Source organism: Channa argus, chromosome 10 (genome assembly GCF_033026475.1).
Source record: "Channa argus isolate prfri chromosome 10, Channa argus male v1.0, whole genome shotgun sequence".
Classification (NCBI taxonomy): domain Eukaryota; kingdom Metazoa; phylum Chordata; class Actinopteri; order Anabantiformes; family Channidae; genus Channa; species Channa argus.
Window position 1 is genome coordinate 24,929,183 of NC_090206.1, and position 15,545 is coordinate 24,944,727.

The following is a 15,545-nucleotide window of genomic DNA, read 5'->3' on the forward strand; positions in this document are numbered from 1 at the left end:
TGTTGAGTGGTCTCTCTCCTACACACACATACACACAGCTACAATAACAGAGGCAGCAGCTGTCTGTTTGTTAAAGTGTACTTTTCACTTTCAGGGATTGAGACTCTCACACACTAACAGCATCGATGCTTTTTGTTTTTGTTTGTGTGCGTGCACAGGTGTTATCAGCACTCTCTCAGCCTTAGATCGAGAGGATAAACCCGAGCACACTATCGAGGTGAGACTCTAATAAACAACTTGTGCACTTCACTTCAGGCTGAAGCTGAAACTAGGAAAATCCTCCCATCCTCTAATGCTTCAGGACGTCCAACAATATGTACATGTTTTACAGACAAACATACACTGCTGTTTATTCCAGCTCTATTGCATCACCATCAGTGTGTGTTAAAAATAGTTACTTAACGACAACAAATTAGCCTTGAAACTAAATGTAAAATCACATGCTATTCACAAGCTAAAAATTTGATACATTTTACTTCTAATATGCACAAAATATGGCACCGAACTGAGATGAAAAACAGCCAGAAAATTCTCAATAGGGCTGCCAGTCAATATTTTTTTCATTCATATAGCTTTACAAATAACATAAATCATATAAATGTTTATAAATATCCTGATAATAACTGTCTGTATTGATTCTCAGGTGATTGTTTCTGATAACGGATCTCCGCCTTTGCGTTCCACCGCCACCGTCGTGATCAGTGTGAAGGACGCCAACGACAACCGGCCGAAATTCACTGACAAACTTTTCCACGTTAAGCTGCTTGAACAGCGCCACGAGGCGGGCAAACGGGAAGTCTGCAGGATGGTTGCCCGTGACGACGATGAGGGGTCAAATGCTATGTTGAGCTACACCCTCCAAGACAACAAGGATGAGCATTTTGAGATTGATGCAGCGACAGGTGTGGTGACAGCGCACGGGGATTTTTGGCCTGGAAACTATACTATTCTGACGGTATGTGTCCAGAACTGCTTTATATTTTCATACTTTTTACTTGAACATTGCCAAATCTGATAAATGCACAAAGTGTTTTTGGCTCTGGAGCAAAAACCTGCATGAATGATAAGATATGGAGACTTAAGATTTGGGCCACTGTCTCTGCTATGGCTATGTTAACCCAGTTTAATTCCCTGAAAGGCACTTTACTAAAACCTGCTCTCAGACCAGTAGAGATTCAACCCTTGCCGTCACGCTGCATTACAATAGAATATATAGGCTACAGAAAGGCTCAGTAGGATTTCGCAAATCTTGAAAAATCTTTTAGAAAAATATATAAAATGATGTTTTTTTTTTATATTCTTCCTACTGGCAGTAAATCCTGTGAAAAAATAAAAACATTAATATATTAGTCAGTCTCTCAATACCTTCAGTCTGTCTGTGACACTCAGCCTCAGGCCCACAGGTTTCTGCTGATAAGGTCTGTGTATGTTGCAGTGAATGAAAACAATCTTCATGTCACTCACACAAACTTTCCATAGTTTTGGACAACAATGGCTGTGGCTCAGATAAACAAGAAAAATCTGAGTTTTGATTCTGAGGCCTTGTTGGTGAGATCTGTTTATTCGAAGTCTTTTCATGATGTCTGACGCGAAAAAAGAAACATACTGTTAATTAAGAAAAATAAATGTATTGTGGTAAATCATTTTTCAAAACAAATGAGACAAATGATCAGTCTGTTCTAAAATTCAAAAAGTGAGTCAGGTTTTAAATCTGTTTATATTTGCATTTGCATTTATATGTTGAATTGACTTTTATCAACTTTTAAACGCTAAAATGAAAATAGTTTATCCTACAGACTACATAGTAACACACCTTTTTATCATAACCATATCCTTATCGTCTCATTCATACATTCTCTCGCTCTCACTCACTTACACAGTCACTCTCACTAACTCTCACACACACACACACACACACACACACACACACACACACACACACACACACACACACACACACACGCAGCTTGGTGTTCAGTTTCTCGACATAGGAACAGGAGGAGCTCGGGATGAAACCGAATAAGCTCTTCCTCCTAAGTCACAGCTTTCGTTACACTATTGGCCCCTGTGATTACGTTGATGCTTCAAAAACAATCTTAGTAGTAATATAGTGTATAATGTTTATTTAATCAGTCTGCTTGTATTCGTGGCATAAAATCTAATTATCTGTTTCTTTAAAAAAAATCCTATATTGGTGGAAATCTGCAAAAATGTGACTGAAAAAAAAAAAAAGCAAAAAACAATATGGCACAAAAGCAGGAAAAGCCTCGTTCGTTTTTTCAGACATAAATGCCACAAAAGACTGGATAATTTCTATTTAGTTATATATTAAAATACACATTATATATGAGAGCGTGTTGATTATGTGCACTGATGAAATTTGATCTTGTATATTTGACTTGCTTTGCAGCTGACAGTTACAAATTCATAAAAGGAGAAAAAACTATTTACAGAAAATTAACAATCTAACTTTGACAACAAACCAAAAAAACAGAGTTACTACTTTTCCGTTCAGGCTACTTTTTATTTATTGTATTATTCAAAATATTCTGCTGAATCAAAACACAAGATCTTTCTTAACCTAAATTCCATTCTGTGCATTTCATTTACACTAAGCTATGCTGTTTTAGTAAAAACCCTCCTTAAAATATAATTTGTTTTCCAGATTAAAGCAACAGACCAGGGCAGGCCGTCACGCTCATCTACGACGAGGCTCGACATTGAGTGGGTCGCCCGGCCACAGCCCTCTGCTGAGCCAATCACGTTTGAAGAGCCCCATTTCACCTTTGCTGTCATGGAAACTGAGCCTGTCACTCACATGGTGGGCATCATCATGACGGAAACACATGGGCTGAGGTGGTTCGATATCATAGGTGAGGGGAAATGAACCCACCCACACACACACACTGTGATCTTTAGATTATGGTATTGAACTGAGTATTGATCTGAAGCCAATTGCTTTGCAGCTTTGGTGAAGAAAATGGAATATACTTCAAGTTCTGATGAAAAACAAGCATTTTACAGATGAGGGTAATGATCTCTAAAAGGAGACAAAAGGATTGATGATCATAAAATATTGACTTCTCATAGATCTATGTCTCTCTGTTTCTGTGTGACAAGCCTAAAAAGTTATATTTGACATTTGCAACACTTCCACTTCCACTGTTTGTTTCGATGTTGAGCGACTTTTGTAAAGGTCAGCAAATTCCTGCAACACTGGGGATAAACAATATGAGTATAAATTTAAGAATTGTACTTGTTGATTTTCTATTTTGAAAGTTCAGCATTTGTATAGTTTATGATGATGTCTTTATTTGTCTCTTTGTTCAAAGACACTTTTCTTCAAGCTGCCTATAAAACGTCCCAGAATAGTTTTTGTCACTTTGTCACAACTTGTGTGACTTTTCATTTGCAGTAGAAAATGATTGAGAATCTGGAGTGAAATGCTTTGAAGATGTGTATGTATGGCTGAATGAAGAGTGAACAAAGCGCTTTGTTTTCAGTTTGAAGGGTTGATCATTTAATCCTTAGAAAAGACTCCTCACATCCGAGACAGGACACAATTTTGACATACTCTCCATGGGCAAAGACTTAGTAGAAGTGGGGTGTGATTGTTGACTTTGACACAGTTCACCTGATATCCGTAGTGTAACCTGACTTTTAGGAAACCCAGTCCTCATGCAAAGATAACACTGTGGACAGTAAGCAGTTAAAAAAGTCTCTCCTGAGGCTTAATTCTGCCAAATCTTTAAATATTCTCTTCTTTTGTTTAGGTTAATAATTTGTGATATGTTCAGATTAAAAATATGTATAATTTATAATCCGTCAATTGATGATTAGGTTCATAGTAGCCGTGCAGGCCTCTCTTTGGTACATGGTTTAGAGGAGATAAGTGAAAATCCCTACAGGATTAGCAGATATTTTAAATAGATTCTTAGAGCTTAGACCGGTAGGTGGGTTGTTTGGTTAAAAGCAATCTTGCCAAAACAAAAGCTTAAGTGTTCTTGGACCGGTTGATAAAAACAAAGAAATTGGGTGAGGAGGAGAAGAAAAAAGCTCTTGGTGGCAGCAGCATCAGCAGGTCTTTTTCTCTCTGTGAGGATAAATCAGCAGTGTGCCTCCTCTCATCACCTGCCAGATCACCACAGAAAGACCCACTGGCCTTTTCCTCCTCTCCTCTCCAAACAACCTTTCACCTTTTTCCCTCCACCCTGTTTCCGGCATTATTACAAAGACTTTCACATAGAAAGTTGTGGAAAATAAAGCCGTGGAGATATTTTTGTCAATTTCAGTTAAAATGGAAATCAGCTCTCAAACTCCTGAGGCGTTTGTGTCTGGTTCTCTTTAAGCCTCAAAGGAAAACGCATCAGGGTTTGCCAGGCACTTCCCTACCAAGCAGGTCAGCATGTGCAGAGAAAGTCCGAAATTCCTCCTGTTCACTTTGCTCTGCCAAGCTCGACCTGTGCCAGAACTCAGCAGAATGCAACAGACGCTTGCCGCATCCCTGGAGGTTCAGTTGTCTCATAGCTACTGACGCCGGATGTTGGGTCTGGTGACATTTGTGTCTCACATTCTGTCACGAAGCAAAAGGGCCCGGTCATCCTGAACAGATTTGCTGTTCAGTATCACCTTTAGCATATGTTGCATATAGTGTTCAAAATAATTTTAGCATGAAAGAATACAGACTAGCTTTCTGCAAAAAGTTAAGAAAAGTTTTCCGTTGTTCATGCGTGAATCTTCTATCTACATTTACTGATAACTAGCACTTTCAGTTATTAGACAGTTACTTTTAGCTACTACCAATATACAGGACAAATTAGTCTCCTACAGAACTTATTTTATCTAAAAAATAGAAATCTTTTAAGTATGTTATGTATCCATGTTCTGAGACAGTATGCGCTTGCTTTATTTAAATACAAGTTAAATAATGACACTTTATAGACCCTTTCGCAGTCCAACATCAATACGTCACAGTTTTAGGTGGAGGCAAAACAAAAAATAATTGGAGGCAAACACATTCACTTCATGGTACCTGAGGCGTAAATGTTCCTATCATTGGTACCTACAACAGATAGTATTTAAACTTACTTGATATGAGGTCTGTGCTACAAACATGAACATGTGGGACCATTGCCTCTGTCCAGCTCTTCAACTTTATATACTTTAAGCCACAGTTGTCTTTGAAGTTTTATTTTAAATTTTTTGTGTGTGTGTTTTTTTAGGATTGGCAGTGGCAGCTGGTAAATGAAAAAATGTCAACCTAGCAATGAAGCAAGATGATATTTTCAAGATGTGATTATGTTGCACGCTGCATCGGTCAGAAAATGTGATCCCATGAGCTAATGTTAAAAAAGTAACACCCTGAGCGCCCATATCTATTCAGATAAAACTATTTTCTTCAGCCACTGATAAAATAGAAAGCAACAAAACTTGTAAATGTTAGTGAACATGTTCAGGGGATATGTTTACCCTAAATAAATATTGGCATAAACACATCAAACCTCTCTTCTAACGTAATGCTTCCACTATTCCACATTTCAACAGAGAATCATGAGCGCATGTAAGATAAAGCATTTGATCTATGTGGCAGGGGGACATGCCCATAGATCCAGGGCCAAAAATCATCCCCACAGTCATGTATCAGTGACCCTCACATCCCCGCATTGGTACATGAGGGCTGCTGTTTCACAGGAATCTTTTCTCATGCTGATATGATCAGGAATTGATTGCATTACTTTGCCTTCCTCCTCTACAGCAGCAGAACCCAAGATGCCTATCAACTCTCTGTGCGTGAGATAGTTTAAGGAGATAAATGAATTCTTCTCTTTGCTGTCAAAATAGTTCACATCCCTTCGGTATTTCTATACAAAAACAACACGCTGCGTTCAGAGCCAAGTAGCAACACAAAATCCGTGGCAGGATATCAGAGAGCAAGTGGGGCCTGCTCTTGACGGTTGTAGTGTCCTTCCAGTTTTTCTGGGCTGTGATCTGTGCACTGGAGCGTGTCCCTGCAAAGTGTGTTATGTTGAGGTGAGGGTCAGCACCTGCAGGTCTGAGACCGTGGCTCTCTGCTGGAGGATGGGGTTTTTGTCCCCTGCAGGGAAGGCTTCAGCATCTGCTCTGAGAGGATGAGGTCAGGCTTCCCTGGGTCTGATTCCAGCACAAATGAAAACTACTTAAATTAAAAATATAAGACATCTTTCACCTACGTGTACAGGTTTGATTTACAGTTTTCAGAAAGATAACTTTAGTCATATTTTCAGCAATCCTCATACAAACACTAACACCAACAACGATGTGTTGGGAATCAGTTTCCAGCCTCAATTATCTTGTTTGTCTGTGCCGTAGACCTCAGTTATACAAAAAATGATCAAAAGTAGGTGGCCTATGTGTTTTTAACAGATGGGTGGGTGGTTCTAAACATACTCTCACTCAAGTATATTGTATGTGTGTGAAACACTGAATATGCAAAGGACAAAATGAAGTGATTTAAGGTGAAGTTGTTTCAGCTACACACAGTGAACTGTGACACACTGTTCTGAAACCTGTCCATCAGGATCAGCATAAAATCTTCCCCTCCTGCCTCCTGCTCGCAAGGACATTAACAGTCATACCTGCTGGATGTATTGTTGGAGCTGATTGGTGGATAACATTGATGAGAGGTTTGTGAGTTAAATTTAGATTGTTTTAAAGGGTCACGAGCCGGAAACATCTGGAGCTACTGCTCGAGATTCAGATAAATATCCACCAATCCAGCCACTATATTTAACTGGTTGTTCTGTTTAGGGTCATAGGGGCTGGTGACTATCCCAGCTGGGGTGAGAGATTGGGTCTCCAGTCTAATGTGACTGTAGACCATGCATGTCTTTTGACTGTGGCTGAGAAAAATATATATGGTTTATTAAAGCTACAGCGTGTAGCCTAAGCTAGCGCTAGCTTGGGACTCAGCATCAGACCTATCTGCTGTCCTTTTCCTTAACCCACGTTAAGATCAGAGCATATTTCTATTGAAAATATTTAAGAAATGCTGCATACTGTACCTTTAAACATGACCCAACCTCCCATCTGATCCTTTGCAGATTTGAGCAGCCCAAACTTGAAAGGGTCAGGGCTGATCTTGACTGCAACCTATTATTTTTTTTGTACAGGTTGTTTGATAGGTTTGTGTACAAAATGTCAAACTGTCCAAGAAAAGTCTAATGCGGCCAACCATGTCTTGGGATACTTTTTACCAGGCTGATTAAATAGTCACCTGTCTGTCTCATACAAGTTCTCAGAACTTGCCCCATCACTTTTTCACAGAACTTTGCTCCAGGTCTTATCTTCAACATTCCGATGGTGATCACAAGTTTCTATCTTTGTCTGAAGTTCAGTCTGACCAAAGCCAAGATAAAAACTTTTGATAGGGTAAAATTAAATGTCAGGTCTAATTTCTTTTTTTTTTATGTCCTGTCTTTATTCCCGGAGCCTTCACCACTTACCTCATTACTTACCTGCCTGATTTCTTCCACTTCCTGGACGCCAGTTGTCCAGATGTTTTGCCTTTCCTCTCACCCTCCACTCCTGGATAACTATCTTTCCCGCTAAATTCCTCCTCCAACACAATGGTTTACCTTCCCATTAGCATTCACACACTCCTGGTCACCCCTTGTTATTTTTCTTTACTAGTTTTATTTGATGTAATTTTTGTGTTTGTTTTTTCCCATATCGACATCTTTCACTCCTGCTCTTGATAATTGGTTCAGTTATCCTAAGGTCCTTAGTTTCCCCAGCCTCTCAGTTGATGTAGCACCCCTCGCACACCTCCTCCTCATGATTCACCTCTTCCCCCTGTATAAAGTTTGTTTCATGCCCCCACATCCACCCTGTTGTCCCAGCATAGTAAATCAGTTATTTAGTTTATTACTTGTTTGAGTTATTTCTCCCTGTCCCCTGTAGATACAGATACTAGACTTAATTTATACTTGAGGTATTTATTGAGACTGTCAGCCTGCCTGTTATTATTTAGCTGCTCAGCTGTACACAGCTGCACCCACTTGTGCCTTTAAGATGACATTAAGTCAGTTAATATATTGCTTCGGGGGATTTAAAGGTTGCTCCGGTTAATGGTTACTGTTGTATATAAAGCTTTGCCTTCTATTTATTTGACCCCCCTTTTTTGACATTTTAAAATGAACTCTTAAGATGAACAGGCGGCGAGTGCATCAAGGCTAAAACCGGGGCAATGTGCTTTCTCTTACGTGTTCCGGTTAACAAATGTGCAGCTGCAATTTGTACCAGATGAAGACGGGACTGGAAACCAAAATACAGAGAATTGCAGTAATCCGGCTGAGTTGTAAATAAAGCATGAAGTCTCAAAATGCTTTTTTGACAAATATGATTTAACTTTTGCCAATTTTCTCAAGTGAAAGAAGCTGGATTTTACAACTGCACTAACCTTCCCATCCAAGCTAAAACCACTATCCACCTTAACACCCAAATTTGGGACACTAGGTTTAACAAATTGTTTAAAAGGGCACGGGTCTACAAAGGAGGACCCACTACTGGTACTTTGACCAAAGACAATATCCTATTTTTTAATTAAAAAGTTAAATAATAGTGGAAAGGACAATTGTGCTTTCTGAGAATGGAGCCAACGGAGCGCAGATAAAGAGAATAAAGCAGAGGCCCAAGAATTTAGCCCTGTGGGACACCGTACAAGAGAGGAGCAGAAAAGGACTGGACATTATCAATTTGTACACAAAATGTTCTCACTGCCAAGTGTGACCTAAACCACTCCAGAGCAGTGCCACTGATGCTTACCCATTGCTGTAATTAAGAAATCAAAATGTTTCGATCCACTCTGTCAAAGGCAGCAGATAGATCCAGTAGCACCAAGACCACACAGTCCCCAGCATCTGTAGCTAGTTGGATGTCGTAAAAAATCCTCAGCAGGACAGACTCAGTGGTGTGAAGAGATTTAAAGCCAGACTGGACAATCTCAAAAATGCTGTTTTCCTTTGAACTTTCTTTCTCTCTCCAACTCAACAAAAAAATTATATATCCAATTGAAGGATTTTATAAAGGTTTTACAGGGCAGGAAGACAATAAGGCTTGAAAAGTCCTTAGTTATTGTTTTGTTTGGACGGCACACATGTACATTAAAATGTCCAGCAATAAGGACTGTATCATACTTAAGCATAATTTTAGACAACAGTTCAGGAAATTCATTTAGAAAGTCCTTATTGTATTTGGGTGGACGATGGATCACAGCGCATGTTGAGAGCGACCCAGTTCAAATAGGTCCAGTTCAAACCTGGAATAAGTTAAGAATAGTGATGGCTTGCTACATGAATACAGATTAAAATGTGCCACGCAGTTCTTCAGCTTCACCAGCCTACCGCTGCATTTACCCTGACGATGGCGTTTCCTCCGCGAAGGTAGCACTGAAGCGCAGCAAAGGCGAGCAGGTATCTCCTTTAACAAAGCAGGCAAGGTTTCCTGACCATCATGCTTATACTCCACTAAGTTCCTGGCTGAAAATGTTGAAGCATATGACGGTCGTACACCATCAAGCATTAATATTTAGAATGTCTAAAGCAAGCATACACTGGCACCATCTTTCTATAAACATGTGGTGAGAGAAGGTCAAAAATTTCCTAATTTAATGGTTAAATGACTGATGGCATTGAGCCCACTCTGTGTGCTTTGTTGCCTTTTTGGCCCTGATACAGATAAACATCTAGATGATGGATAAAGAGATAATGACATTAAAACTCTCGCATATTTTCCCTCTGAGTAACATGACAATTGTTGTACACTGAAACACACTTGTTAAAGCAGTAGAATTAAAAAAGGAATTGTATTTTTTTTTTTTGCATGACTCGCCCCAGAATTTAATGTCCAACCTTGGCAGGGATTTTGTGTCTTACTACAGACTATCAGTAAAGTGAAAAATTGCTTTTACAGTACATCTTCCTCTATCTGTGCTGAGGAAACACACTTTGGACGATCCAGCATCTGATTCAACCTTTTTTTTTTTTTCTTCTCTCTATGAAAGGTTTGATGTTGAGTGATGAGTGAGTGATGTTGTGTTTCTTACTTGGAAATCTAAATCTGTTAAACAGAGCAGACGATGTGACAGTTACGCATCGTTACAACTCAGTTATTCAAGAAATGTACTTCTGAATGGCCTAATTAGGCATTGATCAGCATGTGTACTTACATTTTTGTATAATGTAAAACGGGGAAAAACGATTAGATGTCTGGAGAAGTTTGCCAATGTTTTATTCTACACTTCTTCCACATAAATTCAAAAGGCTGATTTAAATTTAAATGAAGGGACAACAGAATGCAGCCTCGACCATCACATTTTGGAAATGTATCTGTGTGTGTTCAGCCCTTTGCAAGGTGGACATCTTAATAAACACCATCTGGCTGAGCAAGCATGAGGTTTACCTTTCTCACCCATGTACATACAACCTGCTGAGAGAGAGAGAGGAGGAGACAGAGGGAAAAGACATGATGCAAGTAAAATCAAAGGACTGCAGGATGAAACGAGCTAAAGCAAGAAAGAACAGAAGAGGATAAAGGAGGCGAGAAAGTGAAACAGATGGACAGATTGAGTGGGTGTTAGTGCGGATTTAAAGCACAGTATGTTTCAACATTAGGTGGTTTGTAACAAAGGGAAGAAGATAAACAGTTATATTTGCAGTCTGTAAATAATCAGATAAATCAGGATAAAAGTTAAAGCTGAACAGTGATGCATATACAAAAAGCAAATCCACCTTTGAACACCTGGTGTTTTTAATTTATTCGCAGCAACAAGAACAGAACATCTTTTCAAAGCCAGAATACAGATCATTTGGAGATTTGGAGGAATACCCTGAAGGCCTAACGTGCACATTAAATGCATTTTCTACTCCTGAAACACTTAAATAATTAAGACAGTTTAACAAAACAGCTTCAAGCACAACAGTATAAAGCGACTCAACACTTCTCTATAACACACTATCTGAAATTTACCTCTGTCAAAGTAGGAACTTTTGTTGGTTGTGATGCAGCAGAGGAACCAGAGTTCAACTTTAATTTTAGGACCACGGTGCTACCTAAAAAAAATATAAAGTCACTGCTTGGTGGGTGGAACCTTTTCGTAAGCCCAAGAACTAGTGAGGCTGGGCCTGGTTATCTAAACATTGCCACATGGCATTTTACACCTTGGACATTGGTAATAAACTGTTTGCTACAAAATGATAACATTACACTTCATTTACCCCAACAGCCATCAGATCCAGTCAATCAGCAGTTTACCAGTGGACACAGATATTTTGGCCTGTCTCAAGGCCTTTAGATCGGATAAGGAGAAACTCCACTTAACAGGGAAAAAGGAAGTAAGAGCAACATGAGGGATAACTCATAATGTGATAGAATTTCACAACCTGCTTGTCTGAATATTAGAAACCTGTGCGGTGCTATGGAAAGTCTGAGTATTATAAACCGTGAGTGTTCTGGGATCTAAGAAGCCTTAAAACACATTAATCTGTTATTGGAACCTTATTTCCTGGGTCATGTTATGCATGTTATATGCTGTCATATTTCATGTGAGCTCAGTACCTTTAAACAACCTCGTGTGTTGCTGTAATACAAGAGTTATCTGCTGTACTGCCTCCTCTTGTGGCGCCTGTAAATGGAACAAATGCAACAACTTAATTCCTTTTTCATTCACCCCTACCCCAATCGTGACCTTTTTTGGCAGAAGGACAGGAAGTAGAAACAGTAAACATGAACTTTTGTAATAAACGGCAGGTAAACACAAACTGTTTCTGCGGTTGTGGGGGGTCTAGATGTCTCAGTGGGATTCTCAGTTCACTCTGTTAATAAGTGGCAATCAAAATGTCTTGCTGTGATGGATGGAATCCTTTTGAAGCAAAGAAAATCTATTTTCTCTCCCTGTTTCTTTCCTTTTTTTGGTTGCTCTAATTCAAAAACGTTAAAACTTTAACAACACACACTTTGCTCAAACACATTTTCAAAAGTCAGGTCATAAATTCAAGCCAGCTTCAAACAATGGCTCGACAGGTTTCACTTCAAGCTGGTTCATAATAGATGACAGCATGTGCTAAACAACAGTAACCTGTGAGTATTTACAGTTCAATGATGACACTTTTAGAAGTTAGAGCATGTAATCATAGAAATAATTTAAAACGCATCATCCGTATAACCCTGTTCCACCTGGGACTGATTTTAAACGTGTTTGGGTGTTTCAAAGTTAGAAAGTGGATCATTAATCATAAGGCCCCCCGCAGGGAAATCAGTTCAATTCTTCAGAAGCTGGAGGACGATGTCAAGTTGCATCATTTCTGTAATCAGTCAGACTCAGACTGCAGAGCCTTATTCATCATCGGAGATATTATCTCTGACCGCTGCACACAGCCTGATCCATAACCCCACATACTGTAGCATCAACAGCTGATGGAATACATGTCTCTGTATTTACCTGTCTTCTTTCCTCACCTGTGTCTCTCTCTCTTTCTCTCTCTGAGGTGGAGATGAAGAAAAGGACTTTGACATCCAGAGGAACATCGGAACCGTCTCAATTGCCCGCCGGCTCGACGCAGCTCGACATGCCAACTACAACCTGACGATACGGGTCACCGACGGCCACCATAGTGCCACCACGCAGGTGAGAAACAAAGACTCATGATTTCCTTACTAAGGTCAGTTGTCTAGCATTAACCTAAACAAAGCAACAAACTGGCCTTTTCCACCATATTTTAGTTAAACAAGAACAAACCTTAGTCACTGTGCTTAATGAGTAGCACCAGCAGCATAAATAAAAACATCATGCAAATTCATGAGCTTGTTTCTATTTATTTATTCATTTTTTTACATTTTGGTTAAGAATCTAATCGTAAAATCCCGCAGGCAGCAGCAGATAAATACCTGTGTGCAAAGCAGCTCTGAAGCGCTGTCTTCCATAATTAACGTTGTTCATGCTGAGCAGCCATTTCGTTTCTCTCAACCCCTGTTTATTACATCTCCAATCCACAGGCCTACATCCGCGTGTTGGACATGAATGAGCATCATCCTGTTTTCCTGAAGCCGCTGTACGAGGTGAGAGTCAAGGGGGGACTCAGTAGGGTTTTAATTGAATAGAAAAAGCAGAGCTTATGGGTAAGTTATCATTAGCATCTTTCTGTGATTTCTAAGTGGGTTGGGAGTAATTTTGTCCTAAGGAACCATAAGACAAACTGAATCTAAAACTGTGTGTTATTTGCATAATTACTGCAACCAGTCTGCTGTTTGTCAGAGTGTAAGTTTTGACACAATCATGCATTCAAGGTTTTAAAAATACTTCATAGGCCTAAGTGACATGCGTCATGTATTTGTATTACAAAAGGCTGTTGTTCTTATACTGTGCACACTGTGTTGCTATCTTATGTGCTTCCTGCAGTAGCTCTGCGCTTGACCGGACTCTAACAAAAGAGCCCATTAGACACTCTCTATATATCTCTGGTTATTGGGAGTTTGTGCAGGAGTCAGCAAAATTTAGTTATATCTTGTAAATATTTTTAAAGGTGTACTTTAAACCTAAACAGAACAATGTCATAAAGTTTATCCTTAATCCGAGACCTTGATGAATAAAAACAAATTGAGGCGTCGGCACTTAACAGCTCAGTGTCACACGTGAACTTGTACTTTTCATTACCCTGAAAAACTATTGTTTTCCTGTGTGTGAAGGTGAGAGTTCCAGAGGATACCTCCCCATGGAAAGACATCCTACAGATCAGCGCTCATGATGCAGACATAAACAGTAAGCTGGTGTACTCCATCCACAGCAGCCTCCACCCAGACAGCATCAGGTTCTTCCATCTGGACCCAAAGAGTGGAGTCCTGGTGATGACGGAGGAGCTGGATTATGAGATGATCTCTGTTCATACACTCATCGTTATGGTAATGACACAGTTAGCTCAGTAGAATCTGGTAGAATAGAGATTTTACAAGTACTAATGTATACTTATGTCAATGCTGTATATATTTTTGTGTCCAACTGTATAGTATTTGCAAAGAGTTCTTTTAGTAGATCTGCAGCTACTCATTCTTATTAGAGTAGTACAGTTACACTAGTTAGTACAGTTGTCATTAAATTTCCACTTTAGAACTTGTGCATGTTACAGTTAAATTGTTGCATAAAGTGTGTTGTGTATGAAAGATTTAAGAGCCATGGCACAAAGACATACAAAGAAAAGCTGTGACATTGTTAAAAGATACTATGTATCAATATGTCAGTTTGATGCAAAACTCATTGTGTTATTTACCCTTTTAATTTTTCCTTGGCATTTATTGTTGAGCTAACAGATTTTTAAACATCCAGTAGCTAAAACACTTTAAAATGTCCTTGCTCCTCCTCAGGTGCGTGACCAGGAGATCCCAGTGAAGAGAAACTTTGTGAAGGTGGTGGTCCACGTGGAGGACTACAATGACCACTCCCCGGTCTTTCTCAGCCCCCGCTATGAGGCCATCATCTCCAACCTGGCTCCCATGGGTTCTGAGGTCATCCGGGTCAAGGCCCTGGACAAGGATGTAGGCAGCAATGCTGAAATCAGCTACTCTATGCACTCTGGTGAGCAGCAGGATGGTCATTTTCATCTTTTATTTCCGCCTGCTCCCTTTTACTCTTTTTCCACATTTATTTAGTTACACACACACATTCACACCTGGGAACTCCTAGCACTTTCTATTTTTAGCCACCCAAAGCCGCCCCACACAGCGATCGTCTTAGAATGTCAGGTTCCCGGCTCCACCGAAGCGGGATTCCTGATAACCTGCTAAATGTTTCTCAGTTAATGCCATTGCATGATTGTCCTGTTAGAGATAACAAACTTAAACTTTGGTTTGTTGCCTTTGTGCTTGCATCTCAGATCCCACGTTATGCTAAAACACCTTGACCTTTAGCACATTTGTGGAACAGCTTGGCCACACAACTTGCATTCTCTGCAAAAGATTAATTCAGGAGATATTGCTGACCATGTATGATGAAAGCAGTGGGGGGAAATGCAGAGCTTGACACATGACCCTAACTCCTGCATTGGAACACATTATGTGAGCTCAGTGTATTTAATATAGAAAAGGATAAGCATTCTAATAACTCATACTTTCTCAGTTTCAGTCTGTAAGGCATTTTACCTTTTTAAAACCAGTAAAAAGAAATGGCTATTAAGGTGAAGTAAATGAAGGGAAAGTCATCCACGAACCCCAAGGTTGGTGGTTAAGTTTGGTTTCTCGTGGCTGCATGTCAAAGTTTTTAGTAGAAATTTGCTCCAGAACCTTTCTAAATGTACAAAGCTCCTGTTAAGACTTCTTCAGCAGTACTTGCCACAGGTTTTGAGTGATGCTTGCCCTTCTGACTAATTTCAATGATTTCTGTTGTATTATTAGGTTTTGAAGCCATCTTTATTTATTGTAATTTAATAATGAAGACTAACTAATTTGTCCAAAGCTCTATAATAACATGTTGAATATATGTTTAAAACATAAGAAATTGTGACTTTATCAAACTAAACCAA

General features: G+C 39.5%; 1 protein-coding gene across 1 annotated transcript in view; it reads left to right on the top strand.

The window, feature by feature from the left end:
• fat2 (FAT atypical cadherin 2) overlaps positions 1–15,545 on the top strand; it is an 88,753-nt gene that overhangs the window by 22,561 nt on the left and 50,647 nt on the right. The window contains exons 4-10 of the mRNA XM_067518133.1: positions 159–217; positions 644–955; positions 2,666–2,873; positions 12,522–12,661; positions 13,030–13,092; positions 13,720–13,932; positions 14,392–14,602. Coding sequence (XP_067374234.1) covers positions 159–217; positions 644–955; positions 2,666–2,873; positions 12,522–12,661; positions 13,030–13,092; positions 13,720–13,932; positions 14,392–14,602 — 1,206 coding nt within the window. The remainder of the gene's footprint in view (positions 1–158; positions 218–643; positions 956–2,665; positions 2,874–12,521; positions 12,662–13,029; positions 13,093–13,719; positions 13,933–14,391; positions 14,603–15,545) is intronic.